Source organism: Gopherus evgoodei, chromosome 2, assembly GCF_007399415.2.
Source record: "Gopherus evgoodei ecotype Sinaloan lineage chromosome 2, rGopEvg1_v1.p, whole genome shotgun sequence".
Classification (NCBI taxonomy): Eukaryota; Metazoa; Chordata; order Testudines; family Testudinidae; genus Gopherus; species Gopherus evgoodei.
Window position 1 is genome coordinate 234,909,681 of NC_044323.1, and position 20,720 is coordinate 234,930,400.

Here is a 20,720-nt window from a genome sequence, read left to right on the forward strand (position 1 = left end):
TTTCTAGAAGCCATCTACTGAAAAAAGCAAAAGTAATGTGGAGGAGGAGGAGGAGGAGGAGAACAGAAAAGCTGCCAAGCATCTTAGGCTTGTAGCTGAGACACAGGATGAGGTCACAGGAAGGTTTGGCTGTGAAAAGACCAAGTATTATTTTCCCTTTTAACAGGGAATGGCTTGAGGAACTGTGTGTCCAAGACCAATAATGAGACTGCCATAAACTGAAATCTCAGCACTTGCATGAGAAGATCCAATAAGCAAAGATTACAGTATCCATAGAGACCTCACACCGGTTCCAACTGTTAAAAGTTGCAAGCATCATGCACTGCAATTTTTTTTTAAATAAAAAGACAATTAGAGGTTGCATCAGTGAAGCTTTTATTCTTTGAGAGTCCTAAACTAGATAGTTCTCTTACAGATTTTCCAATCTGCCGGTGAAGTCTGTCAGTTTCATGAACTCTTATTTGTTCCACAAATTTTATTCAGTAAATCACTCTTCATGTTAATTTAAAAAACCCTGCCGCACGCAGCCTCCCTCTCAGAAATTAATCGTTCATGTAACTAAAAAAATAGTAGGGAATGCAATACTAAAATGAGTTTTCTTCTGAATATTAAGAGAGAAGCTAAAAATCAAGGTAATGGAAGCCACACTGCAACCTCTACTTGACAGTCACTATCACAAATCTATACCAAAAAGATGATCCCCACAGACATGTTTTCCCTTCTCCATACTGATAGCTGTGGAATTATTGCACCATTTTACTCATTTGGATGCATACCTAAATATTATTAGACTCTCACAAAATGTGTAACTAGAATATTTACAATAAATAAACCACACAGACTAGTCTTATTTCTCATAAGAAACAAGAAGCTTTTCCAATAACCTTGTACATAGATGCTTTATTTCTGCTGTTAATATGGGTCTGCATTATATGCAAGATTCTCTTACATGAAGCAAAGTTTGTAGTACAACAAAAAAAACTAAACTTAATCAAGGCATTTGTTGTATATTATATCAAAACCTTAAAACAAAATGAATTATATATGTAGTCAGTTTTGTATGTATGTTTGGCTGCTACATGTATAGTCTACTTATAAACTGAAAGAAATGCAAATGCACACAACATTCAAAAGGTGATAAAAAGATGCCTGACGTCAAAGATTAAAACCTTTTCACTAACGCAGAAAAGCAGCAGTTAACTAGATGATTCAACCAATACCAACTCAAATAAATATTACTTATCATAACTATGTCTAACCTTGGTTCTGGTGTCTTTGGTGCAATCATTTCTAAGACATTGTCCAGGGGACAATAAATCCAGTTCCTGGCATGAAAGGCTTACAAGAATCTTTCTACATGTTATGCAACTTAATCACCTTCATTAATTCATTTTGTGCCACAGATTGGATTCTCCTTGTGAAATCTAACTGCTAGCAATGAACACACCAAAACCACCACTGCCAAGGGGTTCTAACTGACTCCTCCCATTTGAAATGAATGAGGAATAATCCTGGCACAGCTGCGATTTTCAGATCTCTTTTCTACAAGAATTTGTATTCCTTTTAATCTGATTGCTGAAACTTTTTAAGCCTATTACAGAATCTAGGCATTCAAACATTCAATATTTAAATGTTCCTTTAAAAATATTGGAATCCATGAGCTGTTTTTAAAAGTATTTTAATAACCACACAGATTGCTTTTCACATACCACATACCAAGTGTTAAAATTAAGTAACAAAAAACATTTTCTAAAAGTCTTAGTATTATATAGTATAAATTCTGTGGTATGAATTTTGCTACATTCTGCATAGTAATGGTTGATCTCATTAAGATAACTGGAGAACCTGCCATCATTTTTTTTTTTTTTTTTTTGGAAATTTTACATACAGTGCATATGATGCGCGCTCTTTCCATCTCTCATAGCAGCAAGCCGATTCTGCTATTATCTATAGCAGCACACCCAGGAGTGGAGAGGAAGAGTGTCTGAATTATAAATAGCTAAAGCTACAGTGTACAATTCTATTTACTTGTCAGTATTGTTGATAGCACACCATTATAATCTGCAAGAAATTAACTAGATAAAATCTCTACAACAAAAGCAAACCAAAACATTCCTTCAAAAAAGACAAAATAAGTGCAAATACCTAAAATAGGCAACCGAAGCAACTGTTGTAACCTGTAGAGGTTTAAATAAGGACAAAGATTTTCATACATAAGCGTTCTCTTCACTCTTCAAATATTTAGTATAGTAAATATACAATGGTCAAACTTCTAAGTGCAGATAAGACTGTTTTAAAAACCAAGGTGCCAAGTTTTTTTTTTTAAATGTAATAAAATGCATTAATTTTTAATTCATTAATAGGACTCAATAATAGGGTCACATAAAGGACCTCAGGCTTGCTCTTATTTATATAATTAATTAAAAACAAGTTATTGGAATACTTGTATTATAATAATAAAGGGATAGTTTATAACTACTTTGCCGACCAACATGATTTAAAGGGTATATAGTGCAATCCTTAGGTAGATGTAACATACAGTATAGATTTATATGCTTCACAGCCTGTAATGATGCAGCTATTCCATACTTCAAGGTTAAAATCTGTCCTTTACCACTTTAGCTGTTATAACAGGAAACAACGTTGGCTTCTAGACAACCTACATACACATAAATATCTACATTTAAGCTTTAAAATGAAAATAAATTATAAAAACAGACTCCTTTCCAATTTACAAAAGTCTCCCTGTTCCTACATACTGTACAATACATTCAACAATGGTCTCAGTTTGAGATTTTGAAGAAAATACTGATGTTTTACACTAATGAAAAACTTAATTCATCCCATTTGCCTACTATCTTATTTCTAGTACCATTCTCAAATAAATATATTTAACACTGTAGTTAATTTTATTGTTTTTGCAGCATACCCAAAACTAGTAGTGCAACTTTCTATCCTTCCTTTAGACTCCTTTCCATTGTGTTTCTTTATATGGTAGAAAAAAATTGCTACATAAGCAACTGAGCACTTAAGCAAAATCATTTTCATACAGCTACGTATGGTGCTTATTCAGAAATCAGAAGTACCTGTAAACCTACTCTACATTCAAAATGCATTAACTGGAGAGTAGCAATGTATGTTGTGAAGAATAAATGTGAAAAACTGGGCTTAAAAAAAAAAGTGTATGTCAACATTTACTCCAATATTTTGGACTATTATTCTTTACACCCCGCTTTAGATTTTTTAAAAAAATATATTGAAAAAGTTAATTGCAGGATTCTTTGTGCTATCCTTACTTGAAAAGGCAAAGCTTCATCTGTCTGTTTTGTCAATTAAAAAGAGAAGTTTTCCTTTACAAGGTTGTCTCAAAAATACCCAAAGACTTCATTCACATATATTTAACTGGAATCTCTTTCAGTGTAGTGTTAATTGTAAGGGGAAGGGATGGTTTCGTCAGTTGCGGTGATCCTCACAGAATTAGAGCTCTTGAAGTGCTGCCGGAAGCTGTATATGTGCTCAGATATCGTCTTGCTTGTTCTGTCATGATAAGCTGATCTTCTGTTTTTCCATAAACAACTGCTTCCCACTCACAATTTGACTATGTATAAAAAAAAAGTTAAAAGGAAATTTTATTTTTTAAACAGCTGTATTTGAATACTTCAGCATTTAAATACAATCTTAATTCAGATATTCTTTTAAAAGCTATTTCCACACTAAATTTCACAAGTTTATGTAATCAAAATTCAAGTAATATCATATTTTATTGTCAGGGCCCATATATTTTGCAATACTTGGTCATAAATTCTGTGACAAAGCTTACTGCTTTTTCAGCACACCAGCAGTGCCTATGCGCCAGGTTGAAAGTTCTAAGGTAACATAAGTAGCGAGAGAGGGGCTTTCTTTAATTGAAATATTCATTGTATTAATTGATGCTGTAATAGCTAATTCAATAACACCCCTCCTTTTAGAATGTTTTCCCATTTATTTTACTTTGAAGTTTCAAAAGACAGCAGAATGTGATACTGACAATGCACAGTAATTGCTGTTCAGAGGAAATGCAGAAAGTAGCTTGGCAGCTGGGAAGGGTGTGGTGGCTGGAAAGGATGTACGGTACTTTTTTTTATAAACACAGAAAGGAGGGTTTGGCAGCTGTGAAATGGGGGGCGGGAATCAGATATTTTGGGATGAATCGGATATGGTGGTGGACATTGGGGCTATCAATATGAGGGGGAGGGGGAATCACTGATCCACTAGCCCATCCCCCAGAAAAACTGAGCACTGAAATTCAAGCATGGGTAGCAAATCTGTAGAATGTCTCTTGATCAGGCCTGACTTGTGGTGGACCATTGCAGAGCTAGCATAAGTAGTAGTGAGCAATTTACATGTCCTTTACTGCCATGTAACCACAAACTAGAATCTGGCCCGAAGGAAATGTGACTGCACAGAAACACTTTTCAGAGAAATCTTAGCCATATAACATTACCAAGTGTTTCAATCCTAAAACGGACTGATAAGTTACATTTCAGACTTTAAGTAATTTGAATAAAAAGAGTTTATTTAAAAATTGTCCAGAGTTCAGACATGGAGTAAATTTTCATCACCGAATTACTAGCTTGAAAAACAGGAATCATAGAAACGGATCCAAACTAAATAATGGTGGCAGGAATCTTGGCCAAGATTCCTATCAGTTATCAAAAAACTGACGTACAAACTAAAAAATTATTAGAGACCATTTAACAGTTAAAATTGGTAATGAAATTAATAAAAAACTATCTTGAATCCAGACCTGAAGAGACTTTTCCATTTTGACATTTTTTGAAGTGCAAGAATTCAGTTTCTTTTTAATTACTGTATTTGTTTTGTTTGTTGAAGTTGTAGCCTGTTTCTCCAATGTCAGATGACATCTGCTGTCATGTATTTCCAGCAACGGTATCATTAGTAAAGATGTAGTATAGATATTTTCTGACTAATGGCAAAAAGACAGGAATGGAGAAGAGGAATAAAAGTTAATATTTAGTAAAACCACCTTTAACTGTTAATTCAAAAACACCAAAATAGGAAAATAAAGCAACTATGTAGCAGGTAGAATTAATGAGTAAACATTTCTGAGAAAACTAGTGTCAAATCAGTATAAAGTACTAGACTAGGGGTTATCAACCTTTTTCTTTATGAGGCCCCCAAATGCTATAAAAACTCCATAGCACAGCTGTGCCACAAGTGTTTTGCTGCATATAAAAGCCAGAGCCAATATTAGAGGATAGCAAGGAGGGCAATAGCCAAGGGCCCCACGAAGCTAAGTTGCTTAGGCTCTGGCTTCAGCCCTGGGTGGTGGGACTCAGGGATCCAGGCTGCAGTCCTGCATGGCAGAATTTTGGCTTTGTGGTCTGGGCTCTAGCAAGTCTAATACCAGCCATGCTTGGTGGACCCCTGAAACCTGCTCCTGGCCCCCAGAGGGCCCTGAACCCCTGGTTGAGAACCACTGTACTAGACTATAATGGGATCCAAAGTGTATTGGTAACAACTGAATTTAAACACAGTTGCTGCTGGCATGGCTCTGATGCTAATTCCTTGACCAGGGTGGACCAGTTTTTCTTCTCCCTTATGTTATATATTCATACTAAAGCTTCAATTATATTTTCTTAAAAATAAGTTATATAAAACTTGATAGCTTGGCATGGTTTTAGAAACAGTTATAAAATATAAACCTCTGTCCACACTAAGACAGAAAGTTATACTAGAAGCCTGCTACTAAAACACATGTTTAATACTCAAGTATCAGAAGGGTAGCCGTGTTAGTCTGGATCTGTAAAAGCAGCAAAGAGTCCTGTGGCACCTTATCGACTAACAGACGTTTTGGAGCATGAGCTTTCGTGGGTGAATACCCACTTTGTCGGATGCATATAGTGGAAATTTCCAGGGGCAGGTATTTGCTGCTTTTATGTTTAATACTGATCACCAGTTCTTTCCATGTTTTTTGTTTACAGATACTGAGGGAGACACTGGACTGATTGTTTCAAAAATTGGTTTAATATATTCTCCCAAATTATATTCAAAAGCAATACATTCACAAGCCTGTTTCATCATTGCCATGCACCACTAGCCACAATTCTGGTATGCAAACTTTTACAGTACCATCAAACAGAAATAAATAAAACCACTGTGTAGGAAATTCCCTTGATTGCTTACAAAAACAACAAAAACAAAAAAATTTTTTTTTTAAATGCTGTGTTGAATTGCCAGCCATCTTTGCATCCTTCCTCCATGGCGGATTCTCCACGTACTTACTAAGATATTGAAATTCCTCATTTTTCCCATTCATTTCAACGGTTGCCCATCCTACAATGGCTGTACTACAGCCAACAGCCTTCTTCCTAAGGATGGAACTGGGCTGCTCATCACCATCCTTCCTTAAAACTGACTAAAAAGGCAAAAACTTCCCCTGTCCCACTGCCATTAATGTCATCCAAGAATCCAGTGATTCAACAAGCAAAAGATCAACATTTGCAATACAATCCATACATTCCCCAAACCCATAATCCCACACACCATAGCATGGAGGCCAAGCAGGTACTGGAGACAACTACTTTTTAAATTGCTACAGGTTTACTGTTACTTCTCAATAGTTAGACCCCAAGGTGACTATTTACTAGCACTGCTTAAAAAAAGAGAGAAATATTTGTTCCATTTTTCATCAAAATTTCTACCAGTTCTACTATTTATTAGTATACCAACCTGTACATCCAAAACATTCTCTTCTGTGAAGAGTTGGGTACCAAGTTCTTCTTTTTCCCAAGAATCCAAGACCAATGATTTTCTGACTTTCTTGGCAGAAGTGTGCTGTGATCAACATTTTATAAAGAAAAAATTGAATATTACAGTTTAAGAGTTGCCATTTTTTGCTACCACTATTATAATAAAGTAACATACTGCACCATTACCTCTTGCTTGCAGCTTTTATAGACAGAGTCATCTTCCTCCTTAAGGAATATGTCTGTTCCAGTTTCCTCTTTTAAAACCTCTCGAATATCTTCTTCCAAGAAGGCAAGTGGTTGTGACTAATTTAAATGGGGGGGGAGCCACAGAAAATTTATCAGTTGCTGGTTTTCACCACATTTTACATTCATTTTGGTTATTATAATAAGGAGGTATCATCTACTCCATGGGAGGTAGAAAGCCTCAGTAAAATCCACCAAGATATTAAGGAATAAAAATTACTGCATTTGATAACTACAGTTCAGCATTTCAAGACTGAACAGATTTTAATAATGCTGTATTATTCCAAGTTATTTTTAGCCAGCTTGTTTTCTCATTAGGTCTATAAACATATTTTAACCCTAAAGAGGGAAACTTAAACTACATAAACAGTTTGTGTTTATTAGCCAACAGAACTATGAATGATAATTTTATCCAATAAGAACCACATTGTTTGGAAGCACAAACCACTGTGCTACTTTTTGTAGGAGACATTTCAAACTGAACATGTACATTATTGAATTAAAGCGTTCAGCTTTATTTTACACTTCCAAATTCAAACCCAACACACACACACAGGTGATGAAGCATCCCCTACAAATAGCACTATGGTTTATCCACTACAAAAATGTGATCCTTGTTGGGGAGAAACTCGTATTTACACCAATAATATATCTTTGCATAGGGCACTAAACTATAAAATACAGTGTATAATTTCACATACAGATGGTCCCTTTATGTACCAGCAGGGGGAGAGGATTCTACTAAGCCCAAAACTTTGGCTTTAAAAGCCAACATAGTAATGGATAAAAGCTGGAGGGCAGAGCTACTATTTGCATTGTGAGGAGCAGAGGTTAGAATCTAGAGTGAGGGTAGCAAGGGTGGTGCCAATCCCGATGGCTGAATCTGAGCAGCCTTTAGTATTTATTATAGCATTTAGTATGGGAACAAAGGAGCACCCAAAATATAATGGATTGGAAAGGAAAGGGGCAGATTTCACAAAAGGTAAATCAACTAGGGCTGCTAAGCAATTAAAAAAATTGTGATAGTGTGATTAAAAAAAATCAGTCATGATTAATCATGCTGTTAAACAACAGAATACTATTTATATAAATATTTTGGATGTTTTCCATGTTTTCAAATATATTGATTTCAATTCTCACACAGAATATGAAGTGTGCAGTGCTCACTTTATATTTATTTTTATTATATTTGCACTGTAAAAATAAAAGTATTTTTCAATTCACCTAATACAAGTACTATAGTGCAATCTCTTTATTATGAAAGTTGAACTTCCAAATGTAGAGTTATGTACAAAAAAAAACTGCATTCAAAAATAAAAAATTAAAATATTAGAGCCTGTAAGTCCACTTAGTCCTACTTCTCGTTCAGCCAATCGCTCAGACAAACAAGTTTGTTTGCATTTGCAGGAGATAATGCTGCCCACTTCTTGTTTACAAATGTCACTTGAAAGTAAGAACAGGCATTAACACAGCATTGCTGTAGCTGGCATTTCAAGATATTTACATGCCAGATATGCTAAACATTCATATGTCCTTTCATGCTTCAACCACCATTCCAGAGGACAGTCCATGCTGATGATGGGTCAATAACAATCCAAAAAGGTGTGGACAGACATGTTCATTTTTATCATCTGAGTCAGACGCCACCAACAGAAGGTTGATTTTCTTTTTTGGTGGTTTGGGTTCTGTGGTTTCCACATCAGAGTGCTGCTCTTTTAAGACTTTTGGAAGCAAGCTCCACACTTCAGTCCTCTCAGATTTTGGAAGGCACTTTAGATTCTTAAACCTTGGGTCGAGTGCAGTAGCTATCTTTTGACAACTCACTGGTGCCTTCTGTGCGTTGTGTGAAATCTGCAGCAAGTTTTCTTAAAATGAACAATGCGCTGAGTCATCATCAGAGACTACTATAACATGAAATATATGGCAGAATGCGAGTAAAATAGAGCCAAAGACACACAATTCTTCCCCAAGGAGTTCAGTCACAAATTTAATTAATGCATTTTTTTTAAATGAGTGTCATCCTCATAGAAGCATGTCCTCTGGAATGGTGGCCAAAGCATGAAGGAGTATATGAATGTTTAGCATATCTGGCACATAAATACCTTGTAATGCTGGCTACAAAAGTGCCATGTGAACTTCTTTTCTTACTTTCAGGTGACACTGTAAATAAGAAATGGGCAGTAAATGTAAACAAACTTGTCCCTCTTAGCGATTGGCTAAACAAGAAGTAGAACTGAGTGGACTTGTAGGCTCGAAAGTTTAATTGTTTTGTTTCTGAGTGCAGTTATGTAACAAAAAAAGTCTACATTTGTAATTTGTGCTTTCAGGATAAAGGGACTGCACTATGGTACTTGTATTAGGTGAATTGAAAAATATTTCATTTATCATTTTTACAGTGCAAATATTTGTAATAAAAATATAAAGTGTGCACTGTACACTTTGTATTGTGTTGTAATTGAAATCAATGTATTTGAAAAAGTAGATAAACATCCAAAACATTTAATACATTTCAATTGGTATTCTATTGTTTAACAGTATGATTAAAACTGATTTTTTTGAGTTAATCATGTGAGTTAACTGCAATTAACTGACAGCCCTAAAATCAACTAAATTCAGAAGATTCCTGTGCACCAGCAAGCAATTCAGCAGGAAGAGGCAAAGCTAAAATGAGCAGACTTAGTTTGAGCATAGGTGTAAAGCTATAATATGGTCAATGGCAAAGAAGTTACCCACAAAAGCCAGAAGAATCAAAGCAAACACAGTGATGTTTTAGATGAAGATATGTGACTCAGTTGTACATTTCATGAAAGCTTCTTCTCCCAGAATACTCCAGACTTTATTTTACGAACATACAACTAAGGATGAAAGACACTCCACTTCTAAATATTAATCACCACCAAAAAATAATTTATTGAGAGCACTATAGTGCAGTGATAGACTATGCTGGGTCAGACAGCAGAACCTTAAGGACCAAATTCAGTCTCGGTGTGAAGGGCCTGAATTACCACTGACTAGAAATTGCAGCAGTTTAGCCAGGACTAACTTGGTTTTTAAGTGTCAAAAAGTGACAGTCACCCATATTTTCATCTGCACCAGCTCAGAAAGTCTCCATTGTCTTACCCTCTGGCCCAGAAAACATGGTTTGATTCAAAAATAAAGACAGCAAACAAAATATTTTTAGATCATGGCATTACCACATGTATAATTTCAAGCTATATGCATGAGAATTGATTAATGTATAGTGATTCAAGAAAACAAAGAAAATGCTTAAGTCTACCCTTGTTGGTACTCTTAGGACTTGTCTTCACTACCGCACTGTAGCGGCTCTGATGTAGTGCAGCTTATGAAGATGCTCTACATCAACAGGAAAGCACACTCCCGTCAACATAATTACCACATCTCAATGACAGGCAGAAGATATGTTAGTGGGAGACGCTCTCCCATTGACATTAGTACAGTGTAGACTCTGCTTTAAGTCAAAGTAACTTACATCACTCAGGGGGGTGTTTTTTTCACATCCCTGAGTGACGTAAGATGTTTACACTACCACGTAAGGTCAAGATAAGCCCTTAGAGGATATAAATTGAATGAGCGTGGGATCTGAATCTTTTACTCTCTGGAGATGGTCCCTTCAAAAAATGATTGGAGCATACTGGTGGGGCAGAAAGGGGAAGCCTGCACTGTTGCTGCCCCATGCTGTAATTGTCCTGTGGATAAACAGAAGACTATCTTCCAGAATTGGAAAGTGCTACACCTTTCAACAACACTAATAATTTTACTAACTTTTTTTAAATGTTCATGTTAAGGCTCACTTTGTAAGTCAGTATTTTGTATGGTGAGGGCATTCAGACTCATTTAAGAGAAACATTAATGAACAGGCAAAGAGATCACATACCACAATTTTGAGAGGGCCATATTTTTTCTCCTGAGCAGCTAGAGCATTCTTAAAAGGAGTTGGAGTCCTTGGTGTGGTACCCAGTAAAGATCTTCTAATTGTTGGCGTTCTAAAACTATCCAAGCAGAGAAAAATGTTCACATGTATTTTAACATTTCATGATTCCTGATAGTTAAGCATATATGACAAATTCATCAAAATTAGCTATTCTGTTTACTTCTTTATACAATGGAATACATAGGCACACAAAAATCAAGAAACACATCACTGTGCATTTGCCCCAAGTACATCTAAACTAATTTTCATTTAGTACAATATTAAAAATATTAAGGGGAAATTAAAATTAAAGTTACTTCTTGGGAAAGCAGAGAAAAACAAGGCCGATCTATGTTTGCATGCAAATATTTAAACTTCCTTTTAAAAATATTAACAGCTGCATATACAGCTAAATTGGTTTTGCATAGTCTCAGAATCTTGCTTTTATTTCAACATCTGATCTTTAGTGTCATCCTACCCTGCATTTTCCTTTTGGTCTTTTGGTGTCATTTCCTTGTGGAGAGGAGTTGTAATAAGGACTTTCTGCCCACAGATCGGAGTTGATGTAAATGCAGGATTTTCAAGGTTAAATTGTTCATTTCCGGAGCATGTGTTGAAAAACTAGAAGAAAAACTAAGCCAACTTACAAAACATGAACTCTTACATAATGCTGAGCAATAAAAAAAAACATTTCCCACGTGATTTCAATTGAAAATCTCTAACAACTTGTTTAAAAAGTTATATGCCTCCATCCCCACAATATGAGCTGAATTTACTAGTGAAACCTCAATCTGAATTTTCTTAAAAAAAAATTCACAGAATGTGGCAAGGCCCTGTAGCTACACAATCAAATCTGAACAACCTCCAGTATGTGCAGGAAGAAAATTGAAGCCCAGTTGTCAAGCTGTAGTAGAGATCAGTCCCAGAAAGGAAATCAGGTAACCAATTTCACCATTTTTAAAAGAACCTGTTTCTTCCATATTAAAGCTCTCCCTTAAATTTGGCCAGTCCTTTAACATATTCTAAGCTGTTTCCCAATACATTAAATTAAGGTACAAGGTACTATTCAAAAAAACCCCGTAATTTGTATTGGTTCATTGCAATCCTAGCTTTCTAGCTGTATTAAAAAATTCATACCTGAGATGGAGAAAAGGGTAGTGTTTTTACAGGTGTTTGTTTTAGTGCAACATTGACAGCATCATTATATGACCCATCATTCAGCTCATTGACTGGTGACTGTCCAACTCGCAATCTTTTTTTCTTCCTTAGGATAGCTGGTGGAGTGCTGAACTTGGCTATGGAAGGAGATGTTGAAAGATTCTCTTCTCCTTCTCCACTGCTACAACTATTTTTCTTGCCATCAAGAACAACACTGACATTAAACTGGCACTCCATAGCTCCTTCATTGTGTTGAATTCTCAATGTTACTGGAGCAGGTTTGACAGGGGAATTAGCAGCCTCAGAAATGTCAAAGCTGGTGACATCGCTCCATGCTACTGGATCCTACAATGTAAGGATACAAGACACTCAGGCTTGGACATACTCACATTTTAGCTAAATTTTTGCTAATCTGAAATGTTCCAAGTGGAAGTTGTAGATCGCAAAGTTCCTGTCTGGAATATTTCAAGTGAGCAACAGTTTCTCTCATTATATTGCATTTTATATATGAGCTTTCAAAACCAGTTATAACTCACTGCAAGCATTCAGAGAAGTTATATATTGAGTATTAATTCTCACATTTTAAAAGCTACAAAAATATATTCATTACTCACCCTAATCATATACAATCTAATGTAGGCATACATTTACAGTCCAGACAGAAGTAGGTTGATACAATTAAGATTGGTTGGTTGGTTATAACAACCAGCTACCCCAGCTTCTGGCATTCCAGTAAAAAATGTCAATTTAACTCAGTTATATCAAGCTTGTAATTAAGGCATTACACTCTGGATTAAATATTTCCCCTACCTCTCTTACACAACCAGATAATTTCATATAGTTTGTTTTCAGTACAATTCACTCATGACTTTCAATAAAGCAAGCAATCAACAGTAGTGAAACTATACCTATCAGTACTATATGAAGTAATTTCAAACATTTTACATATGTACTATGAAAATATGAACATACCCAAATATAAACGGATTGCATCCTTATTGAAAACTAGAGAATCACACATCCCAACTTACAGATTCAATAAGCTCTAGTGTCTCTGCAAATTCTGGAATGGTCTGTAGAGATGACAACACTGCATTCGCCTCCACAGCTAGGTACTTGGTGGGTGAATTCTGCTGCACAGATGTGCCCTGGGCCTCATCCACACTGTAAAACTCACTTGTTTGTTCCTCAAGGCTATTTAGAGTATTAGACATGCTATCTTCCATGATGAAGCTTCCAGACCAGCTAGAGAAACTTCCAGTTTGCTAGTAGTACAATAGAAATGCGTTGTTTTATTCAAATTTGAAATTGAAAATAAATTAGAAACATGATTTTGGGGCAAGTTTCATAAACATACTATTATGGACACATTGTATAGTAATATTTTGTTTCAGAATGAACTTTTACCATTCTCCAGCGGATGTACTCTACAACAATCATATTCAGCTCAATGATCTCCCTACCTTTCCCCAGCCAACTTACTTTTTGAAGTAATGCAATTACATTATTTCCCTTAAATTTACAGGACACAGTCAACATTCCCCTTCTCTTACATTTATTCCTTTGTCCTCTACTCATTACTATGATTGAAATTCTATTTCATATATATTTATATATGGTTCCCTATTGCTCATGTTGAAAGTCACTGGTGATATAAGCTTCCCCACTCTCCTGAACATTAAGACATTAATCGATGTCATCTACATAATAGTTTAAAGGCACATTTTCAGGTTAAAAATATTTCATTCTTAAAAATTTTCTATTTTAAAGTTGACTTTACTCTTTACTGATTATGCTATTTTGTTTCATCACTGACTAATAAAGTGATGTTATTTTGTTTATAGACCACCTCATTTCCAGCTTCTCATGCACCATTATAACATAATGAGTATGAAGATATATTGGAATTATCATACTGGATCGGACCAGAGTCCATCTAGTCCAGTATCCTATCTCTGACAGTGGCCAGTCCCACAGGTTTGAGGAGGAAAGAGGAAGAATCCCACAATAGGCAGATGTGGGACAGTCTGCTGTTACCCCCTGGACCTCAAAGATAGCTATCATCAGGGTCTCCATTAGAGGTTTCATATTCCTTCCAAAATTCATCATTAAGTGACAACTCCGGATATTTTTGATATTCATATTAGCATCCACTCCCTTTTTCCAAACTTGCTAATTTCTTGGCGTCAACATTATCCTGTGGCAATAAGCTCTATAGTCAAAATAAGTGTTGTGTGAAAAAAGTATTTTCTTATGAGTTTTGAATTTACCACCTTTAAATTTCATATAACGTCCCCTTGTTCTTGTGTTGAGAGACGGAGAACAGAAGTTCCTGATTTATCTTTATATATGCCATTCATTATTTTGCATACTTGCATCATGTGCCCTCCCTCTTATCTGTCTCCTTTCTAAGGTAAACAATCCCCAACTTTTAAATCTCTTTTCACGATAGTGTTTCCAGGCCCTTGATCATTCTCGTTACTCTTCTCTGTGCACACCTCCAATGTGCATTACTATGCATTTATTGACTCTGAATTTCATATGTAATTGTGTTGCCACTCACCTAGATTGTTTCAGTCTTTCCTGAAGTTCCTCACAGTCCTTGCTGGTCCTGACTAACCTAAATAACTTTGTCTCCTGCAAATTTTGCTGCTTCACTACTCACTTCCCCTTTATAGATCATTAAAGGCTGCATGGCAGGTGAAAGTATTTTTTTTTAAATAAATATCCCTTCATGAACCCTGTGGTGTTCTGGATTGTAAATACATGTAGGAACTGCAGAGGACACTAATGTTCTACTGGACCACAGGTAGAGCCCTACCAAATTCACAGCTATGAAAAACTTGTCATGGACTGTGAAAACCGGTCTCACTTGTGAAATCTAGTCTTTTGTGTACTTTTACCCTATACCAGGGGTCTCAAAGTCCCGGCCCACGGGCCATCTGCAGCCTAAGAACCGCTGCAATGTGGACCGCGGGGTTCCAACAATTTTGGGGACGGGTCTCTCCCTTGTCCCCACCTGGCAACCCCGGGCACTCTTCTCCCCCTCCCCCATGCGCGCATCCTCCAGGTGATTTAAAATGTCTCGGGGCCCGACCCACCACTGGCAGCACAGCAGAGCTGAGCAGCTTCCTGCGCACTCACTCCATGTGGCTGCTGGCCCCTCCCTGTGGCCCCAGGGTGGGGCAGGACTGTGCCTCCGCGCCCTGCCCCCACCCTGAGCACTCCTGTGGCCAATGGGAAGCTGTGGGGGCAGTGCCTGGGGACAGCAGTGTGTGGAGGCCCCCCCACCCCACCCCAGAGCCCTAGGTAAGCACCGCACCCCATGACCCCCTCCCAGAGTCTGCACCCCCACTCCCTCCCCACATACTCCCTCCCACCACCAAACTCCCTCCCAGAGCCGGCACCCTGCATCCCAATCCCCTACCCCAAACCTCCTCCCCCACCCAAACTCCCTCCCAGAACCATAGGCGGGGAGCAGAGTTTGGATGGGGAGCAGGTTCTGGGTGGCATGAGTTACATTATTGGCCCGTTGGAAGGATTTGAGGACTGGCACTAGTCCTAAGATAAATTGAGTTTGAGACCTATACTGCTCTATACTATAGAGATTTCACGTGGGAGACCAGCGTTTCTCAAACTGGGGGTCCTAACCCAAAAAGGGGTTGCGCGGGGGAGATCACAGTATTGCCACCCTTACATCTGCACTGCCTTCAGTACTGGGTGGCCAGAGAACAGCAGCAGCACAGATTTAAGGGTGACAATACTTCTGTGTTGCTGCCGTCAGAGCTGGACGGCTGGAAAGTGGCAACTGCTGGCTGAGGGCCCAGCTCTGAAGGCAGCAGTTCAGAAGTAAGGGTGACAGTATCATACCATGCTATCCTTACTTCTGCAGTGCGCTGCATTCAGAGCTGGGCTTCTGGCCAGAAGCCACTGCTCTCCAGCCGTCCAGCTCTGCATGCAGCGCTGCCACTAGCAGCAGCACAGAAGTAAGGGTGGTAATACCGCAAACCTACTCCCCTACAATAACCTGGTGATCGCCCCCCTACAATCCTCTTTTGTGTCAGGACTGCTAGTTACAACACCATGAAATTTCAGATTTAAATATCTGAAATCATGAAATTTACAATTTTAAAAATCCTATGACCATGAAATTAACCAAAACGGACCATGAATTTGGTAGTGCTCTAACCATAGCTCTCCTTTGCTATCTTTTCTGAGAATCAATGGTAGAAAATCAGATATAGCAAAATATTGAAAAACATTTTTCTTTATCTATGTTGATCAACTAAATGGTTTATCTATGGAAATAATTACTTTCAATTCCAGGCTGTTCTTAAACCAACAAAATTTTGCAGCCATTATTCACATGGTTACCCCTTCGAAAGTAACACAATTACTCAGTATATGAAGTGTTGCTGGAGTGGATCTCAAATAAGGGCTGAGTGAAACTAGTCGCAGGCGAAATTACCATTCTAAAAGTCATCTCTTTCTCTAGGATTACGAAAAAAAGCACTTGATTATACTACAGTATTTACCTCAAGTTAAAAAACACCATGTTAAAAGAAAAATAAATGTACATTCCCCAAATTGAAGTCCTATACGTACACCAAGTTTGATCAGTTTTGGAAGAGCATATTAAAGCTATTATAGAATTACTAGCATCCATTAACGAACTGCTGATCAATCTTGGTGTAAAGCCAATGCAAATATTTATACAAATACACAGTCCTTACAGATGATACTCGTTTTCTTCTGATTTCATTCTCAGCTGACATAAGGAGCAACTCAAGTTCCTTTATCTTCTTTTCTTTATCAGGATCATCATCAACAAATGGATGCTGAAAGGGGTATTAGAAAACAGGATAGAAGCTGTTAATATAACATAATAAATGTAAGGCTTCCCTTTACTGGCTAGACTTCTACTTTCTTACATCCTGCACATGCTGGGAGCAGAACTATGTAAGCTATAAAGCCATGCTTGACAACCATTTTAGAATAAGATTGTCAATTGCACGGTTTTGGCACGATTTCAGTGCCCAGCACAGACAGGTGTGTCTGATTTTTAACCTATGCATGCAGAAATCATGCTAGTTCTAATTAGTTTTAGTACTGTTTGTGAACATTCAGCATGCTATACTAGGCTTCTATGACAAATTCCCCAGTTCTAGCTCTAGTGGAAGTACCCGGGGAAACAGAAGTATAGAGCACACTCCAGATGACCACCTGCATTTTAAGCACCTGTGTGGCTAACCCTACTCAAAATAGATCTGCATGACACAGGTTTCAAACACTGATAGTTGCTGGTGTTGTCTACACTAGTGCTCCCACCAGTGGAAGTGGACTGATTGTAACAAAAACAGGGAAGTTTTTTGAGAAATAAGTATAGCATAGACAAGTTTTTAAAATCACGGTCAATATGGTTCTGCAGGAATTAAATTGTAAATAAGTTTCAAATATAGTTACTAAGTCAGAGTTTAAGAAGTGTCTTAAAAGGTGGCGGCATTTTTAATCTCTCTCTCTCTATATGAGAGAGAGAGTGTAATATCATGAGTGGGTTAACAGGGTGGCCTGCTTCTTTCAAGGCTATCCTAGGCCATTTAATCATGATTTGCATCCACACCAAGGCTGGCAGGAAGGAGGAAGGGACAATTTTATTTAAAGATGAACGACATAGCAAAAACCACAGTTAAGTTAAAGGCGTTTTTCACAGAAATCCATGCCTATCTAACTGTGAGAGGAGCGTGCCGTACAAAAAAGTTAGTTTATTTAGCTTAGTTTTTCCAAATGTATGCATTTTCTGCCATTTCCTAGTCCACTAACAATATTCCAGAATACCATCTCACAAACAGAAGGCTCCTTGCAGCGCACAATATTTATGATGGTACTGATGTATCATGAGCATTTCACAAAGGAAGTTTTTCTTCTAACAAGTTAATTCAAATGTATTTCTGCTCTGAATACCAATATATCCAACATAAAACTTTTGGTTTTGCTATGCAGTTCACCTCAATGCTTCAATATTTGTGAAGACTGACAAAGATTTGGATTACCCAGAAGAGGTGAGAAAAATTATATGAATAAAATAAGATGACTGATTTATTTACTACATGGGCTTAATACATTTTAGATGAATCTTTCAATTGCTTAGGTCTACAGTAATACATATGCTGCACACATAAAAAGCAAAACACAGCCTTTGGCTAAATTTAATGGGAGCTATGCACATAGTCAGGGACAGAAGTTAGACCAAAGGATTTAATTAGTACCAGATCTGAATTAGTTGATCATATATCAGAAATAAACACAGGCATCCTCTGATGAATAGCTGCAGCCTGCACTTGAAGGGGATGGGGACTCCTTTCATTTCACAGTACAGTACTATGATCCTGTAAAGTTGCAACAGCTTTTTCAAGAAAAAGGGCACAAATACAATCTTAGGCGCCAATCCTGGAACTGGATCTATGCAGGAAGACCCCTGCTCCTGTACAGCGCCCCCTTAAGTCAATAGGGTTCTGCATGGCAACAGATTTAGCTGAATGGTCAAGGCCTTCAATTAAAAAAAATGTGATGATTTCCAACTTTAAAAAATAAACAGAATCCTTGTGTTATCGGGCTAAGAAATGAGACAGAATAAGTCAAACTCTAACCTCATTTCATTTACAATAGCCAATGAAAATTACCTGAATAAAGTTTGAAGAAGTTGAAACATGTTCTATACAGCTGCCTTCTGATGACACATACTGGTAACCTGGAATCTAAAAGAATTTAAAAAATTAACTTTGCACATTATAAAAAACAATTTTAGAGACGGATTCAAATTTAATTAAAACTATACTTTTTTCTAAGAGAGTTTAGAAAACAAATTATTCAACAGCTGAAAACTGACTTCAATTAAATGATCTTTTATTTTACAGATTATTTATCAAGTTTGAAAACAGAATTTTGAAACTGGAAAAAATTGCTCAACTACGTAGCCTGATTTTAGCTTGAGCAGAAGACTAAAATGTGACCGCAGTGCAAATTTCAAAGCGACATTCAGTTTAAAAAAATGTTTTAAACATCTTACTAATACTTGCTACAATTTAAAATCCAGTCTGTGTTTCTACTTTGAAGTACTTTTTCAGCGTGAAAACAAAAATGAAGGAAGATATTTGCACTTTCAAGCTTTTAGAATTGCAGGGTTTGACTGGGGAACACTGCTAGGAAATTTTAGTTAGAAAACTACCCTACTGAATTTAAAACATATCATGGAAACAGTTCTAATAGTACTAGGATTTTATGTTTCCTTTTACAAAACATAATTTAAGTTAAAATTAAGTCGACAAGTGGCCTCTTCAGAGACCAACTTATATTTTATCATATGCCAACAGTATAGAAGAAATATACAGTGCAATGAATGAATTTTTGTATGTACATTTAAAACTTACTTGTGCCTGAACAGGTATGTAAAACTGATTCTGGATTTGTAAGTGTTCTACAGTGGCAGAAGGTTTGTGTTGAAGTTTTGATGAACTAGGCTGCTCAGTCTTGATTCCATCTTGTAAGTATCCTTCCTGTTCCACTTTTCTTCTCATAGTGGAATTCCAATGATTTTTTATTGAATTGTCTGTCCTAAAATAAAGTCAGATAGTAAGAAGATATGGAAACCAAATTATTTCAGGAACAAATTTTTAATTAATGTACCACATTGCAAACTTCATAAAATTACACAGATTTTTTTTTTAAACTTATCACATACATTTCACCACTTTCCTAACTGGTGAGGAACATCTTTTTCTTGACTGGATACCTCAACAGCTGGATATGCTATATGACCATACTGTTTTCACCTCTAGCTTTATCAAATATAAAGTTGTTAAAAAAAAACCCCACAATTTAATTCCTGCAGAACTTTGGACAATTACTTTTGGATCTAGAATTTCTTTAAAAATAAATTAGAATCACCCACAAATTCATTAAATACCTTCTCAGCTAACTACCACATATGGAGGCCAAATTCTTGCACCACTACTCAAGATGAATACCCTGCTCTTCAGTCCTACTGAAGTTCATTAGACTACTTGCAGAATAAGAGTAAGGATTCAAATTTAAAAAAGGAAGGTATCCACAGATTTTTGGAGAATTCATTTCAAAACTTTTAACAAATTGACAGTTAGCAAGCTCTTTACTCACACTGTTGAGGAGTTACAGAAGAAGTCCCATTGACTTCAACTGAGCTACTCAGACAATTTAGCAGTCTGAGTAAGGGGCTCACAATCTGACTCTGAATTTGTCACAAGTTAGCTAGCCTGTGGATAAAAGTAAATTAAAAAAACTAGAAAGATTAGAAATTGCACTTCAATGTTTAAAACACTAATTACAGTACACTTGCCCAAGATCTTTTTCAAAGTTTGTTTAGGACTGGGTGTTTTGAGGGCATCTGTCTTCAGTGAAAAGCCAAAATGTACCCCCATCACATTTAACCACCTTTTTGGATATCAGAATACGCACATATTCTAGTAACATTTTGCCCTGCCATGTCCTTAAAAACAGATGGAAAATCAGGATGTGATGGGTATTGTATTTATTAGTAAAACAGTTAACAGTGTGGCATTTGAACAATATAAATGGAGGAAGTTCACATTACTCCAGATGTT

General features: G+C 36.8%; 1 protein-coding gene across 1 annotated transcript in view; it reads right to left on the minus strand.

The window, feature by feature from the left end:
* Nucleotides 1-880: 880 nt before the first annotated feature.
* MYBL1 (MYB proto-oncogene like 1) overlaps nt 881-20,720 on the minus strand; it is a 36,905-nt gene continuing 17,065 nt past the window's right edge. Inside the window, exons 6-16 of the mRNA XM_030553204.1 lie at nt 19,512-19,695; nt 18,765-18,839; nt 16,818-16,922; nt 13,116-13,349; nt 12,064-12,429; nt 11,405-11,547; nt 10,891-11,005; nt 6,939-7,055; nt 6,733-6,837; nt 4,787-4,966; nt 881-3,598 (exon numbers count right to left, since the gene is read on the minus strand). Of these exons, the coding sequence (XP_030409064.1) occupies nt 3,470-3,598; nt 4,787-4,966; nt 6,733-6,837; nt 6,939-7,055; nt 10,891-11,005; nt 11,405-11,547; nt 12,064-12,429; nt 13,116-13,349; nt 16,818-16,922; nt 18,765-18,839; nt 19,512-19,695 (1,753 nt within the window). The 3' untranslated portion in view covers nt 881-3,469. The remainder of the gene's footprint in view (nt 3,599-4,786; nt 4,967-6,732; nt 6,838-6,938; nt 7,056-10,890; nt 11,006-11,404; nt 11,548-12,063; nt 12,430-13,115; nt 13,350-16,817; nt 16,923-18,764; nt 18,840-19,511; nt 19,696-20,720) is intronic.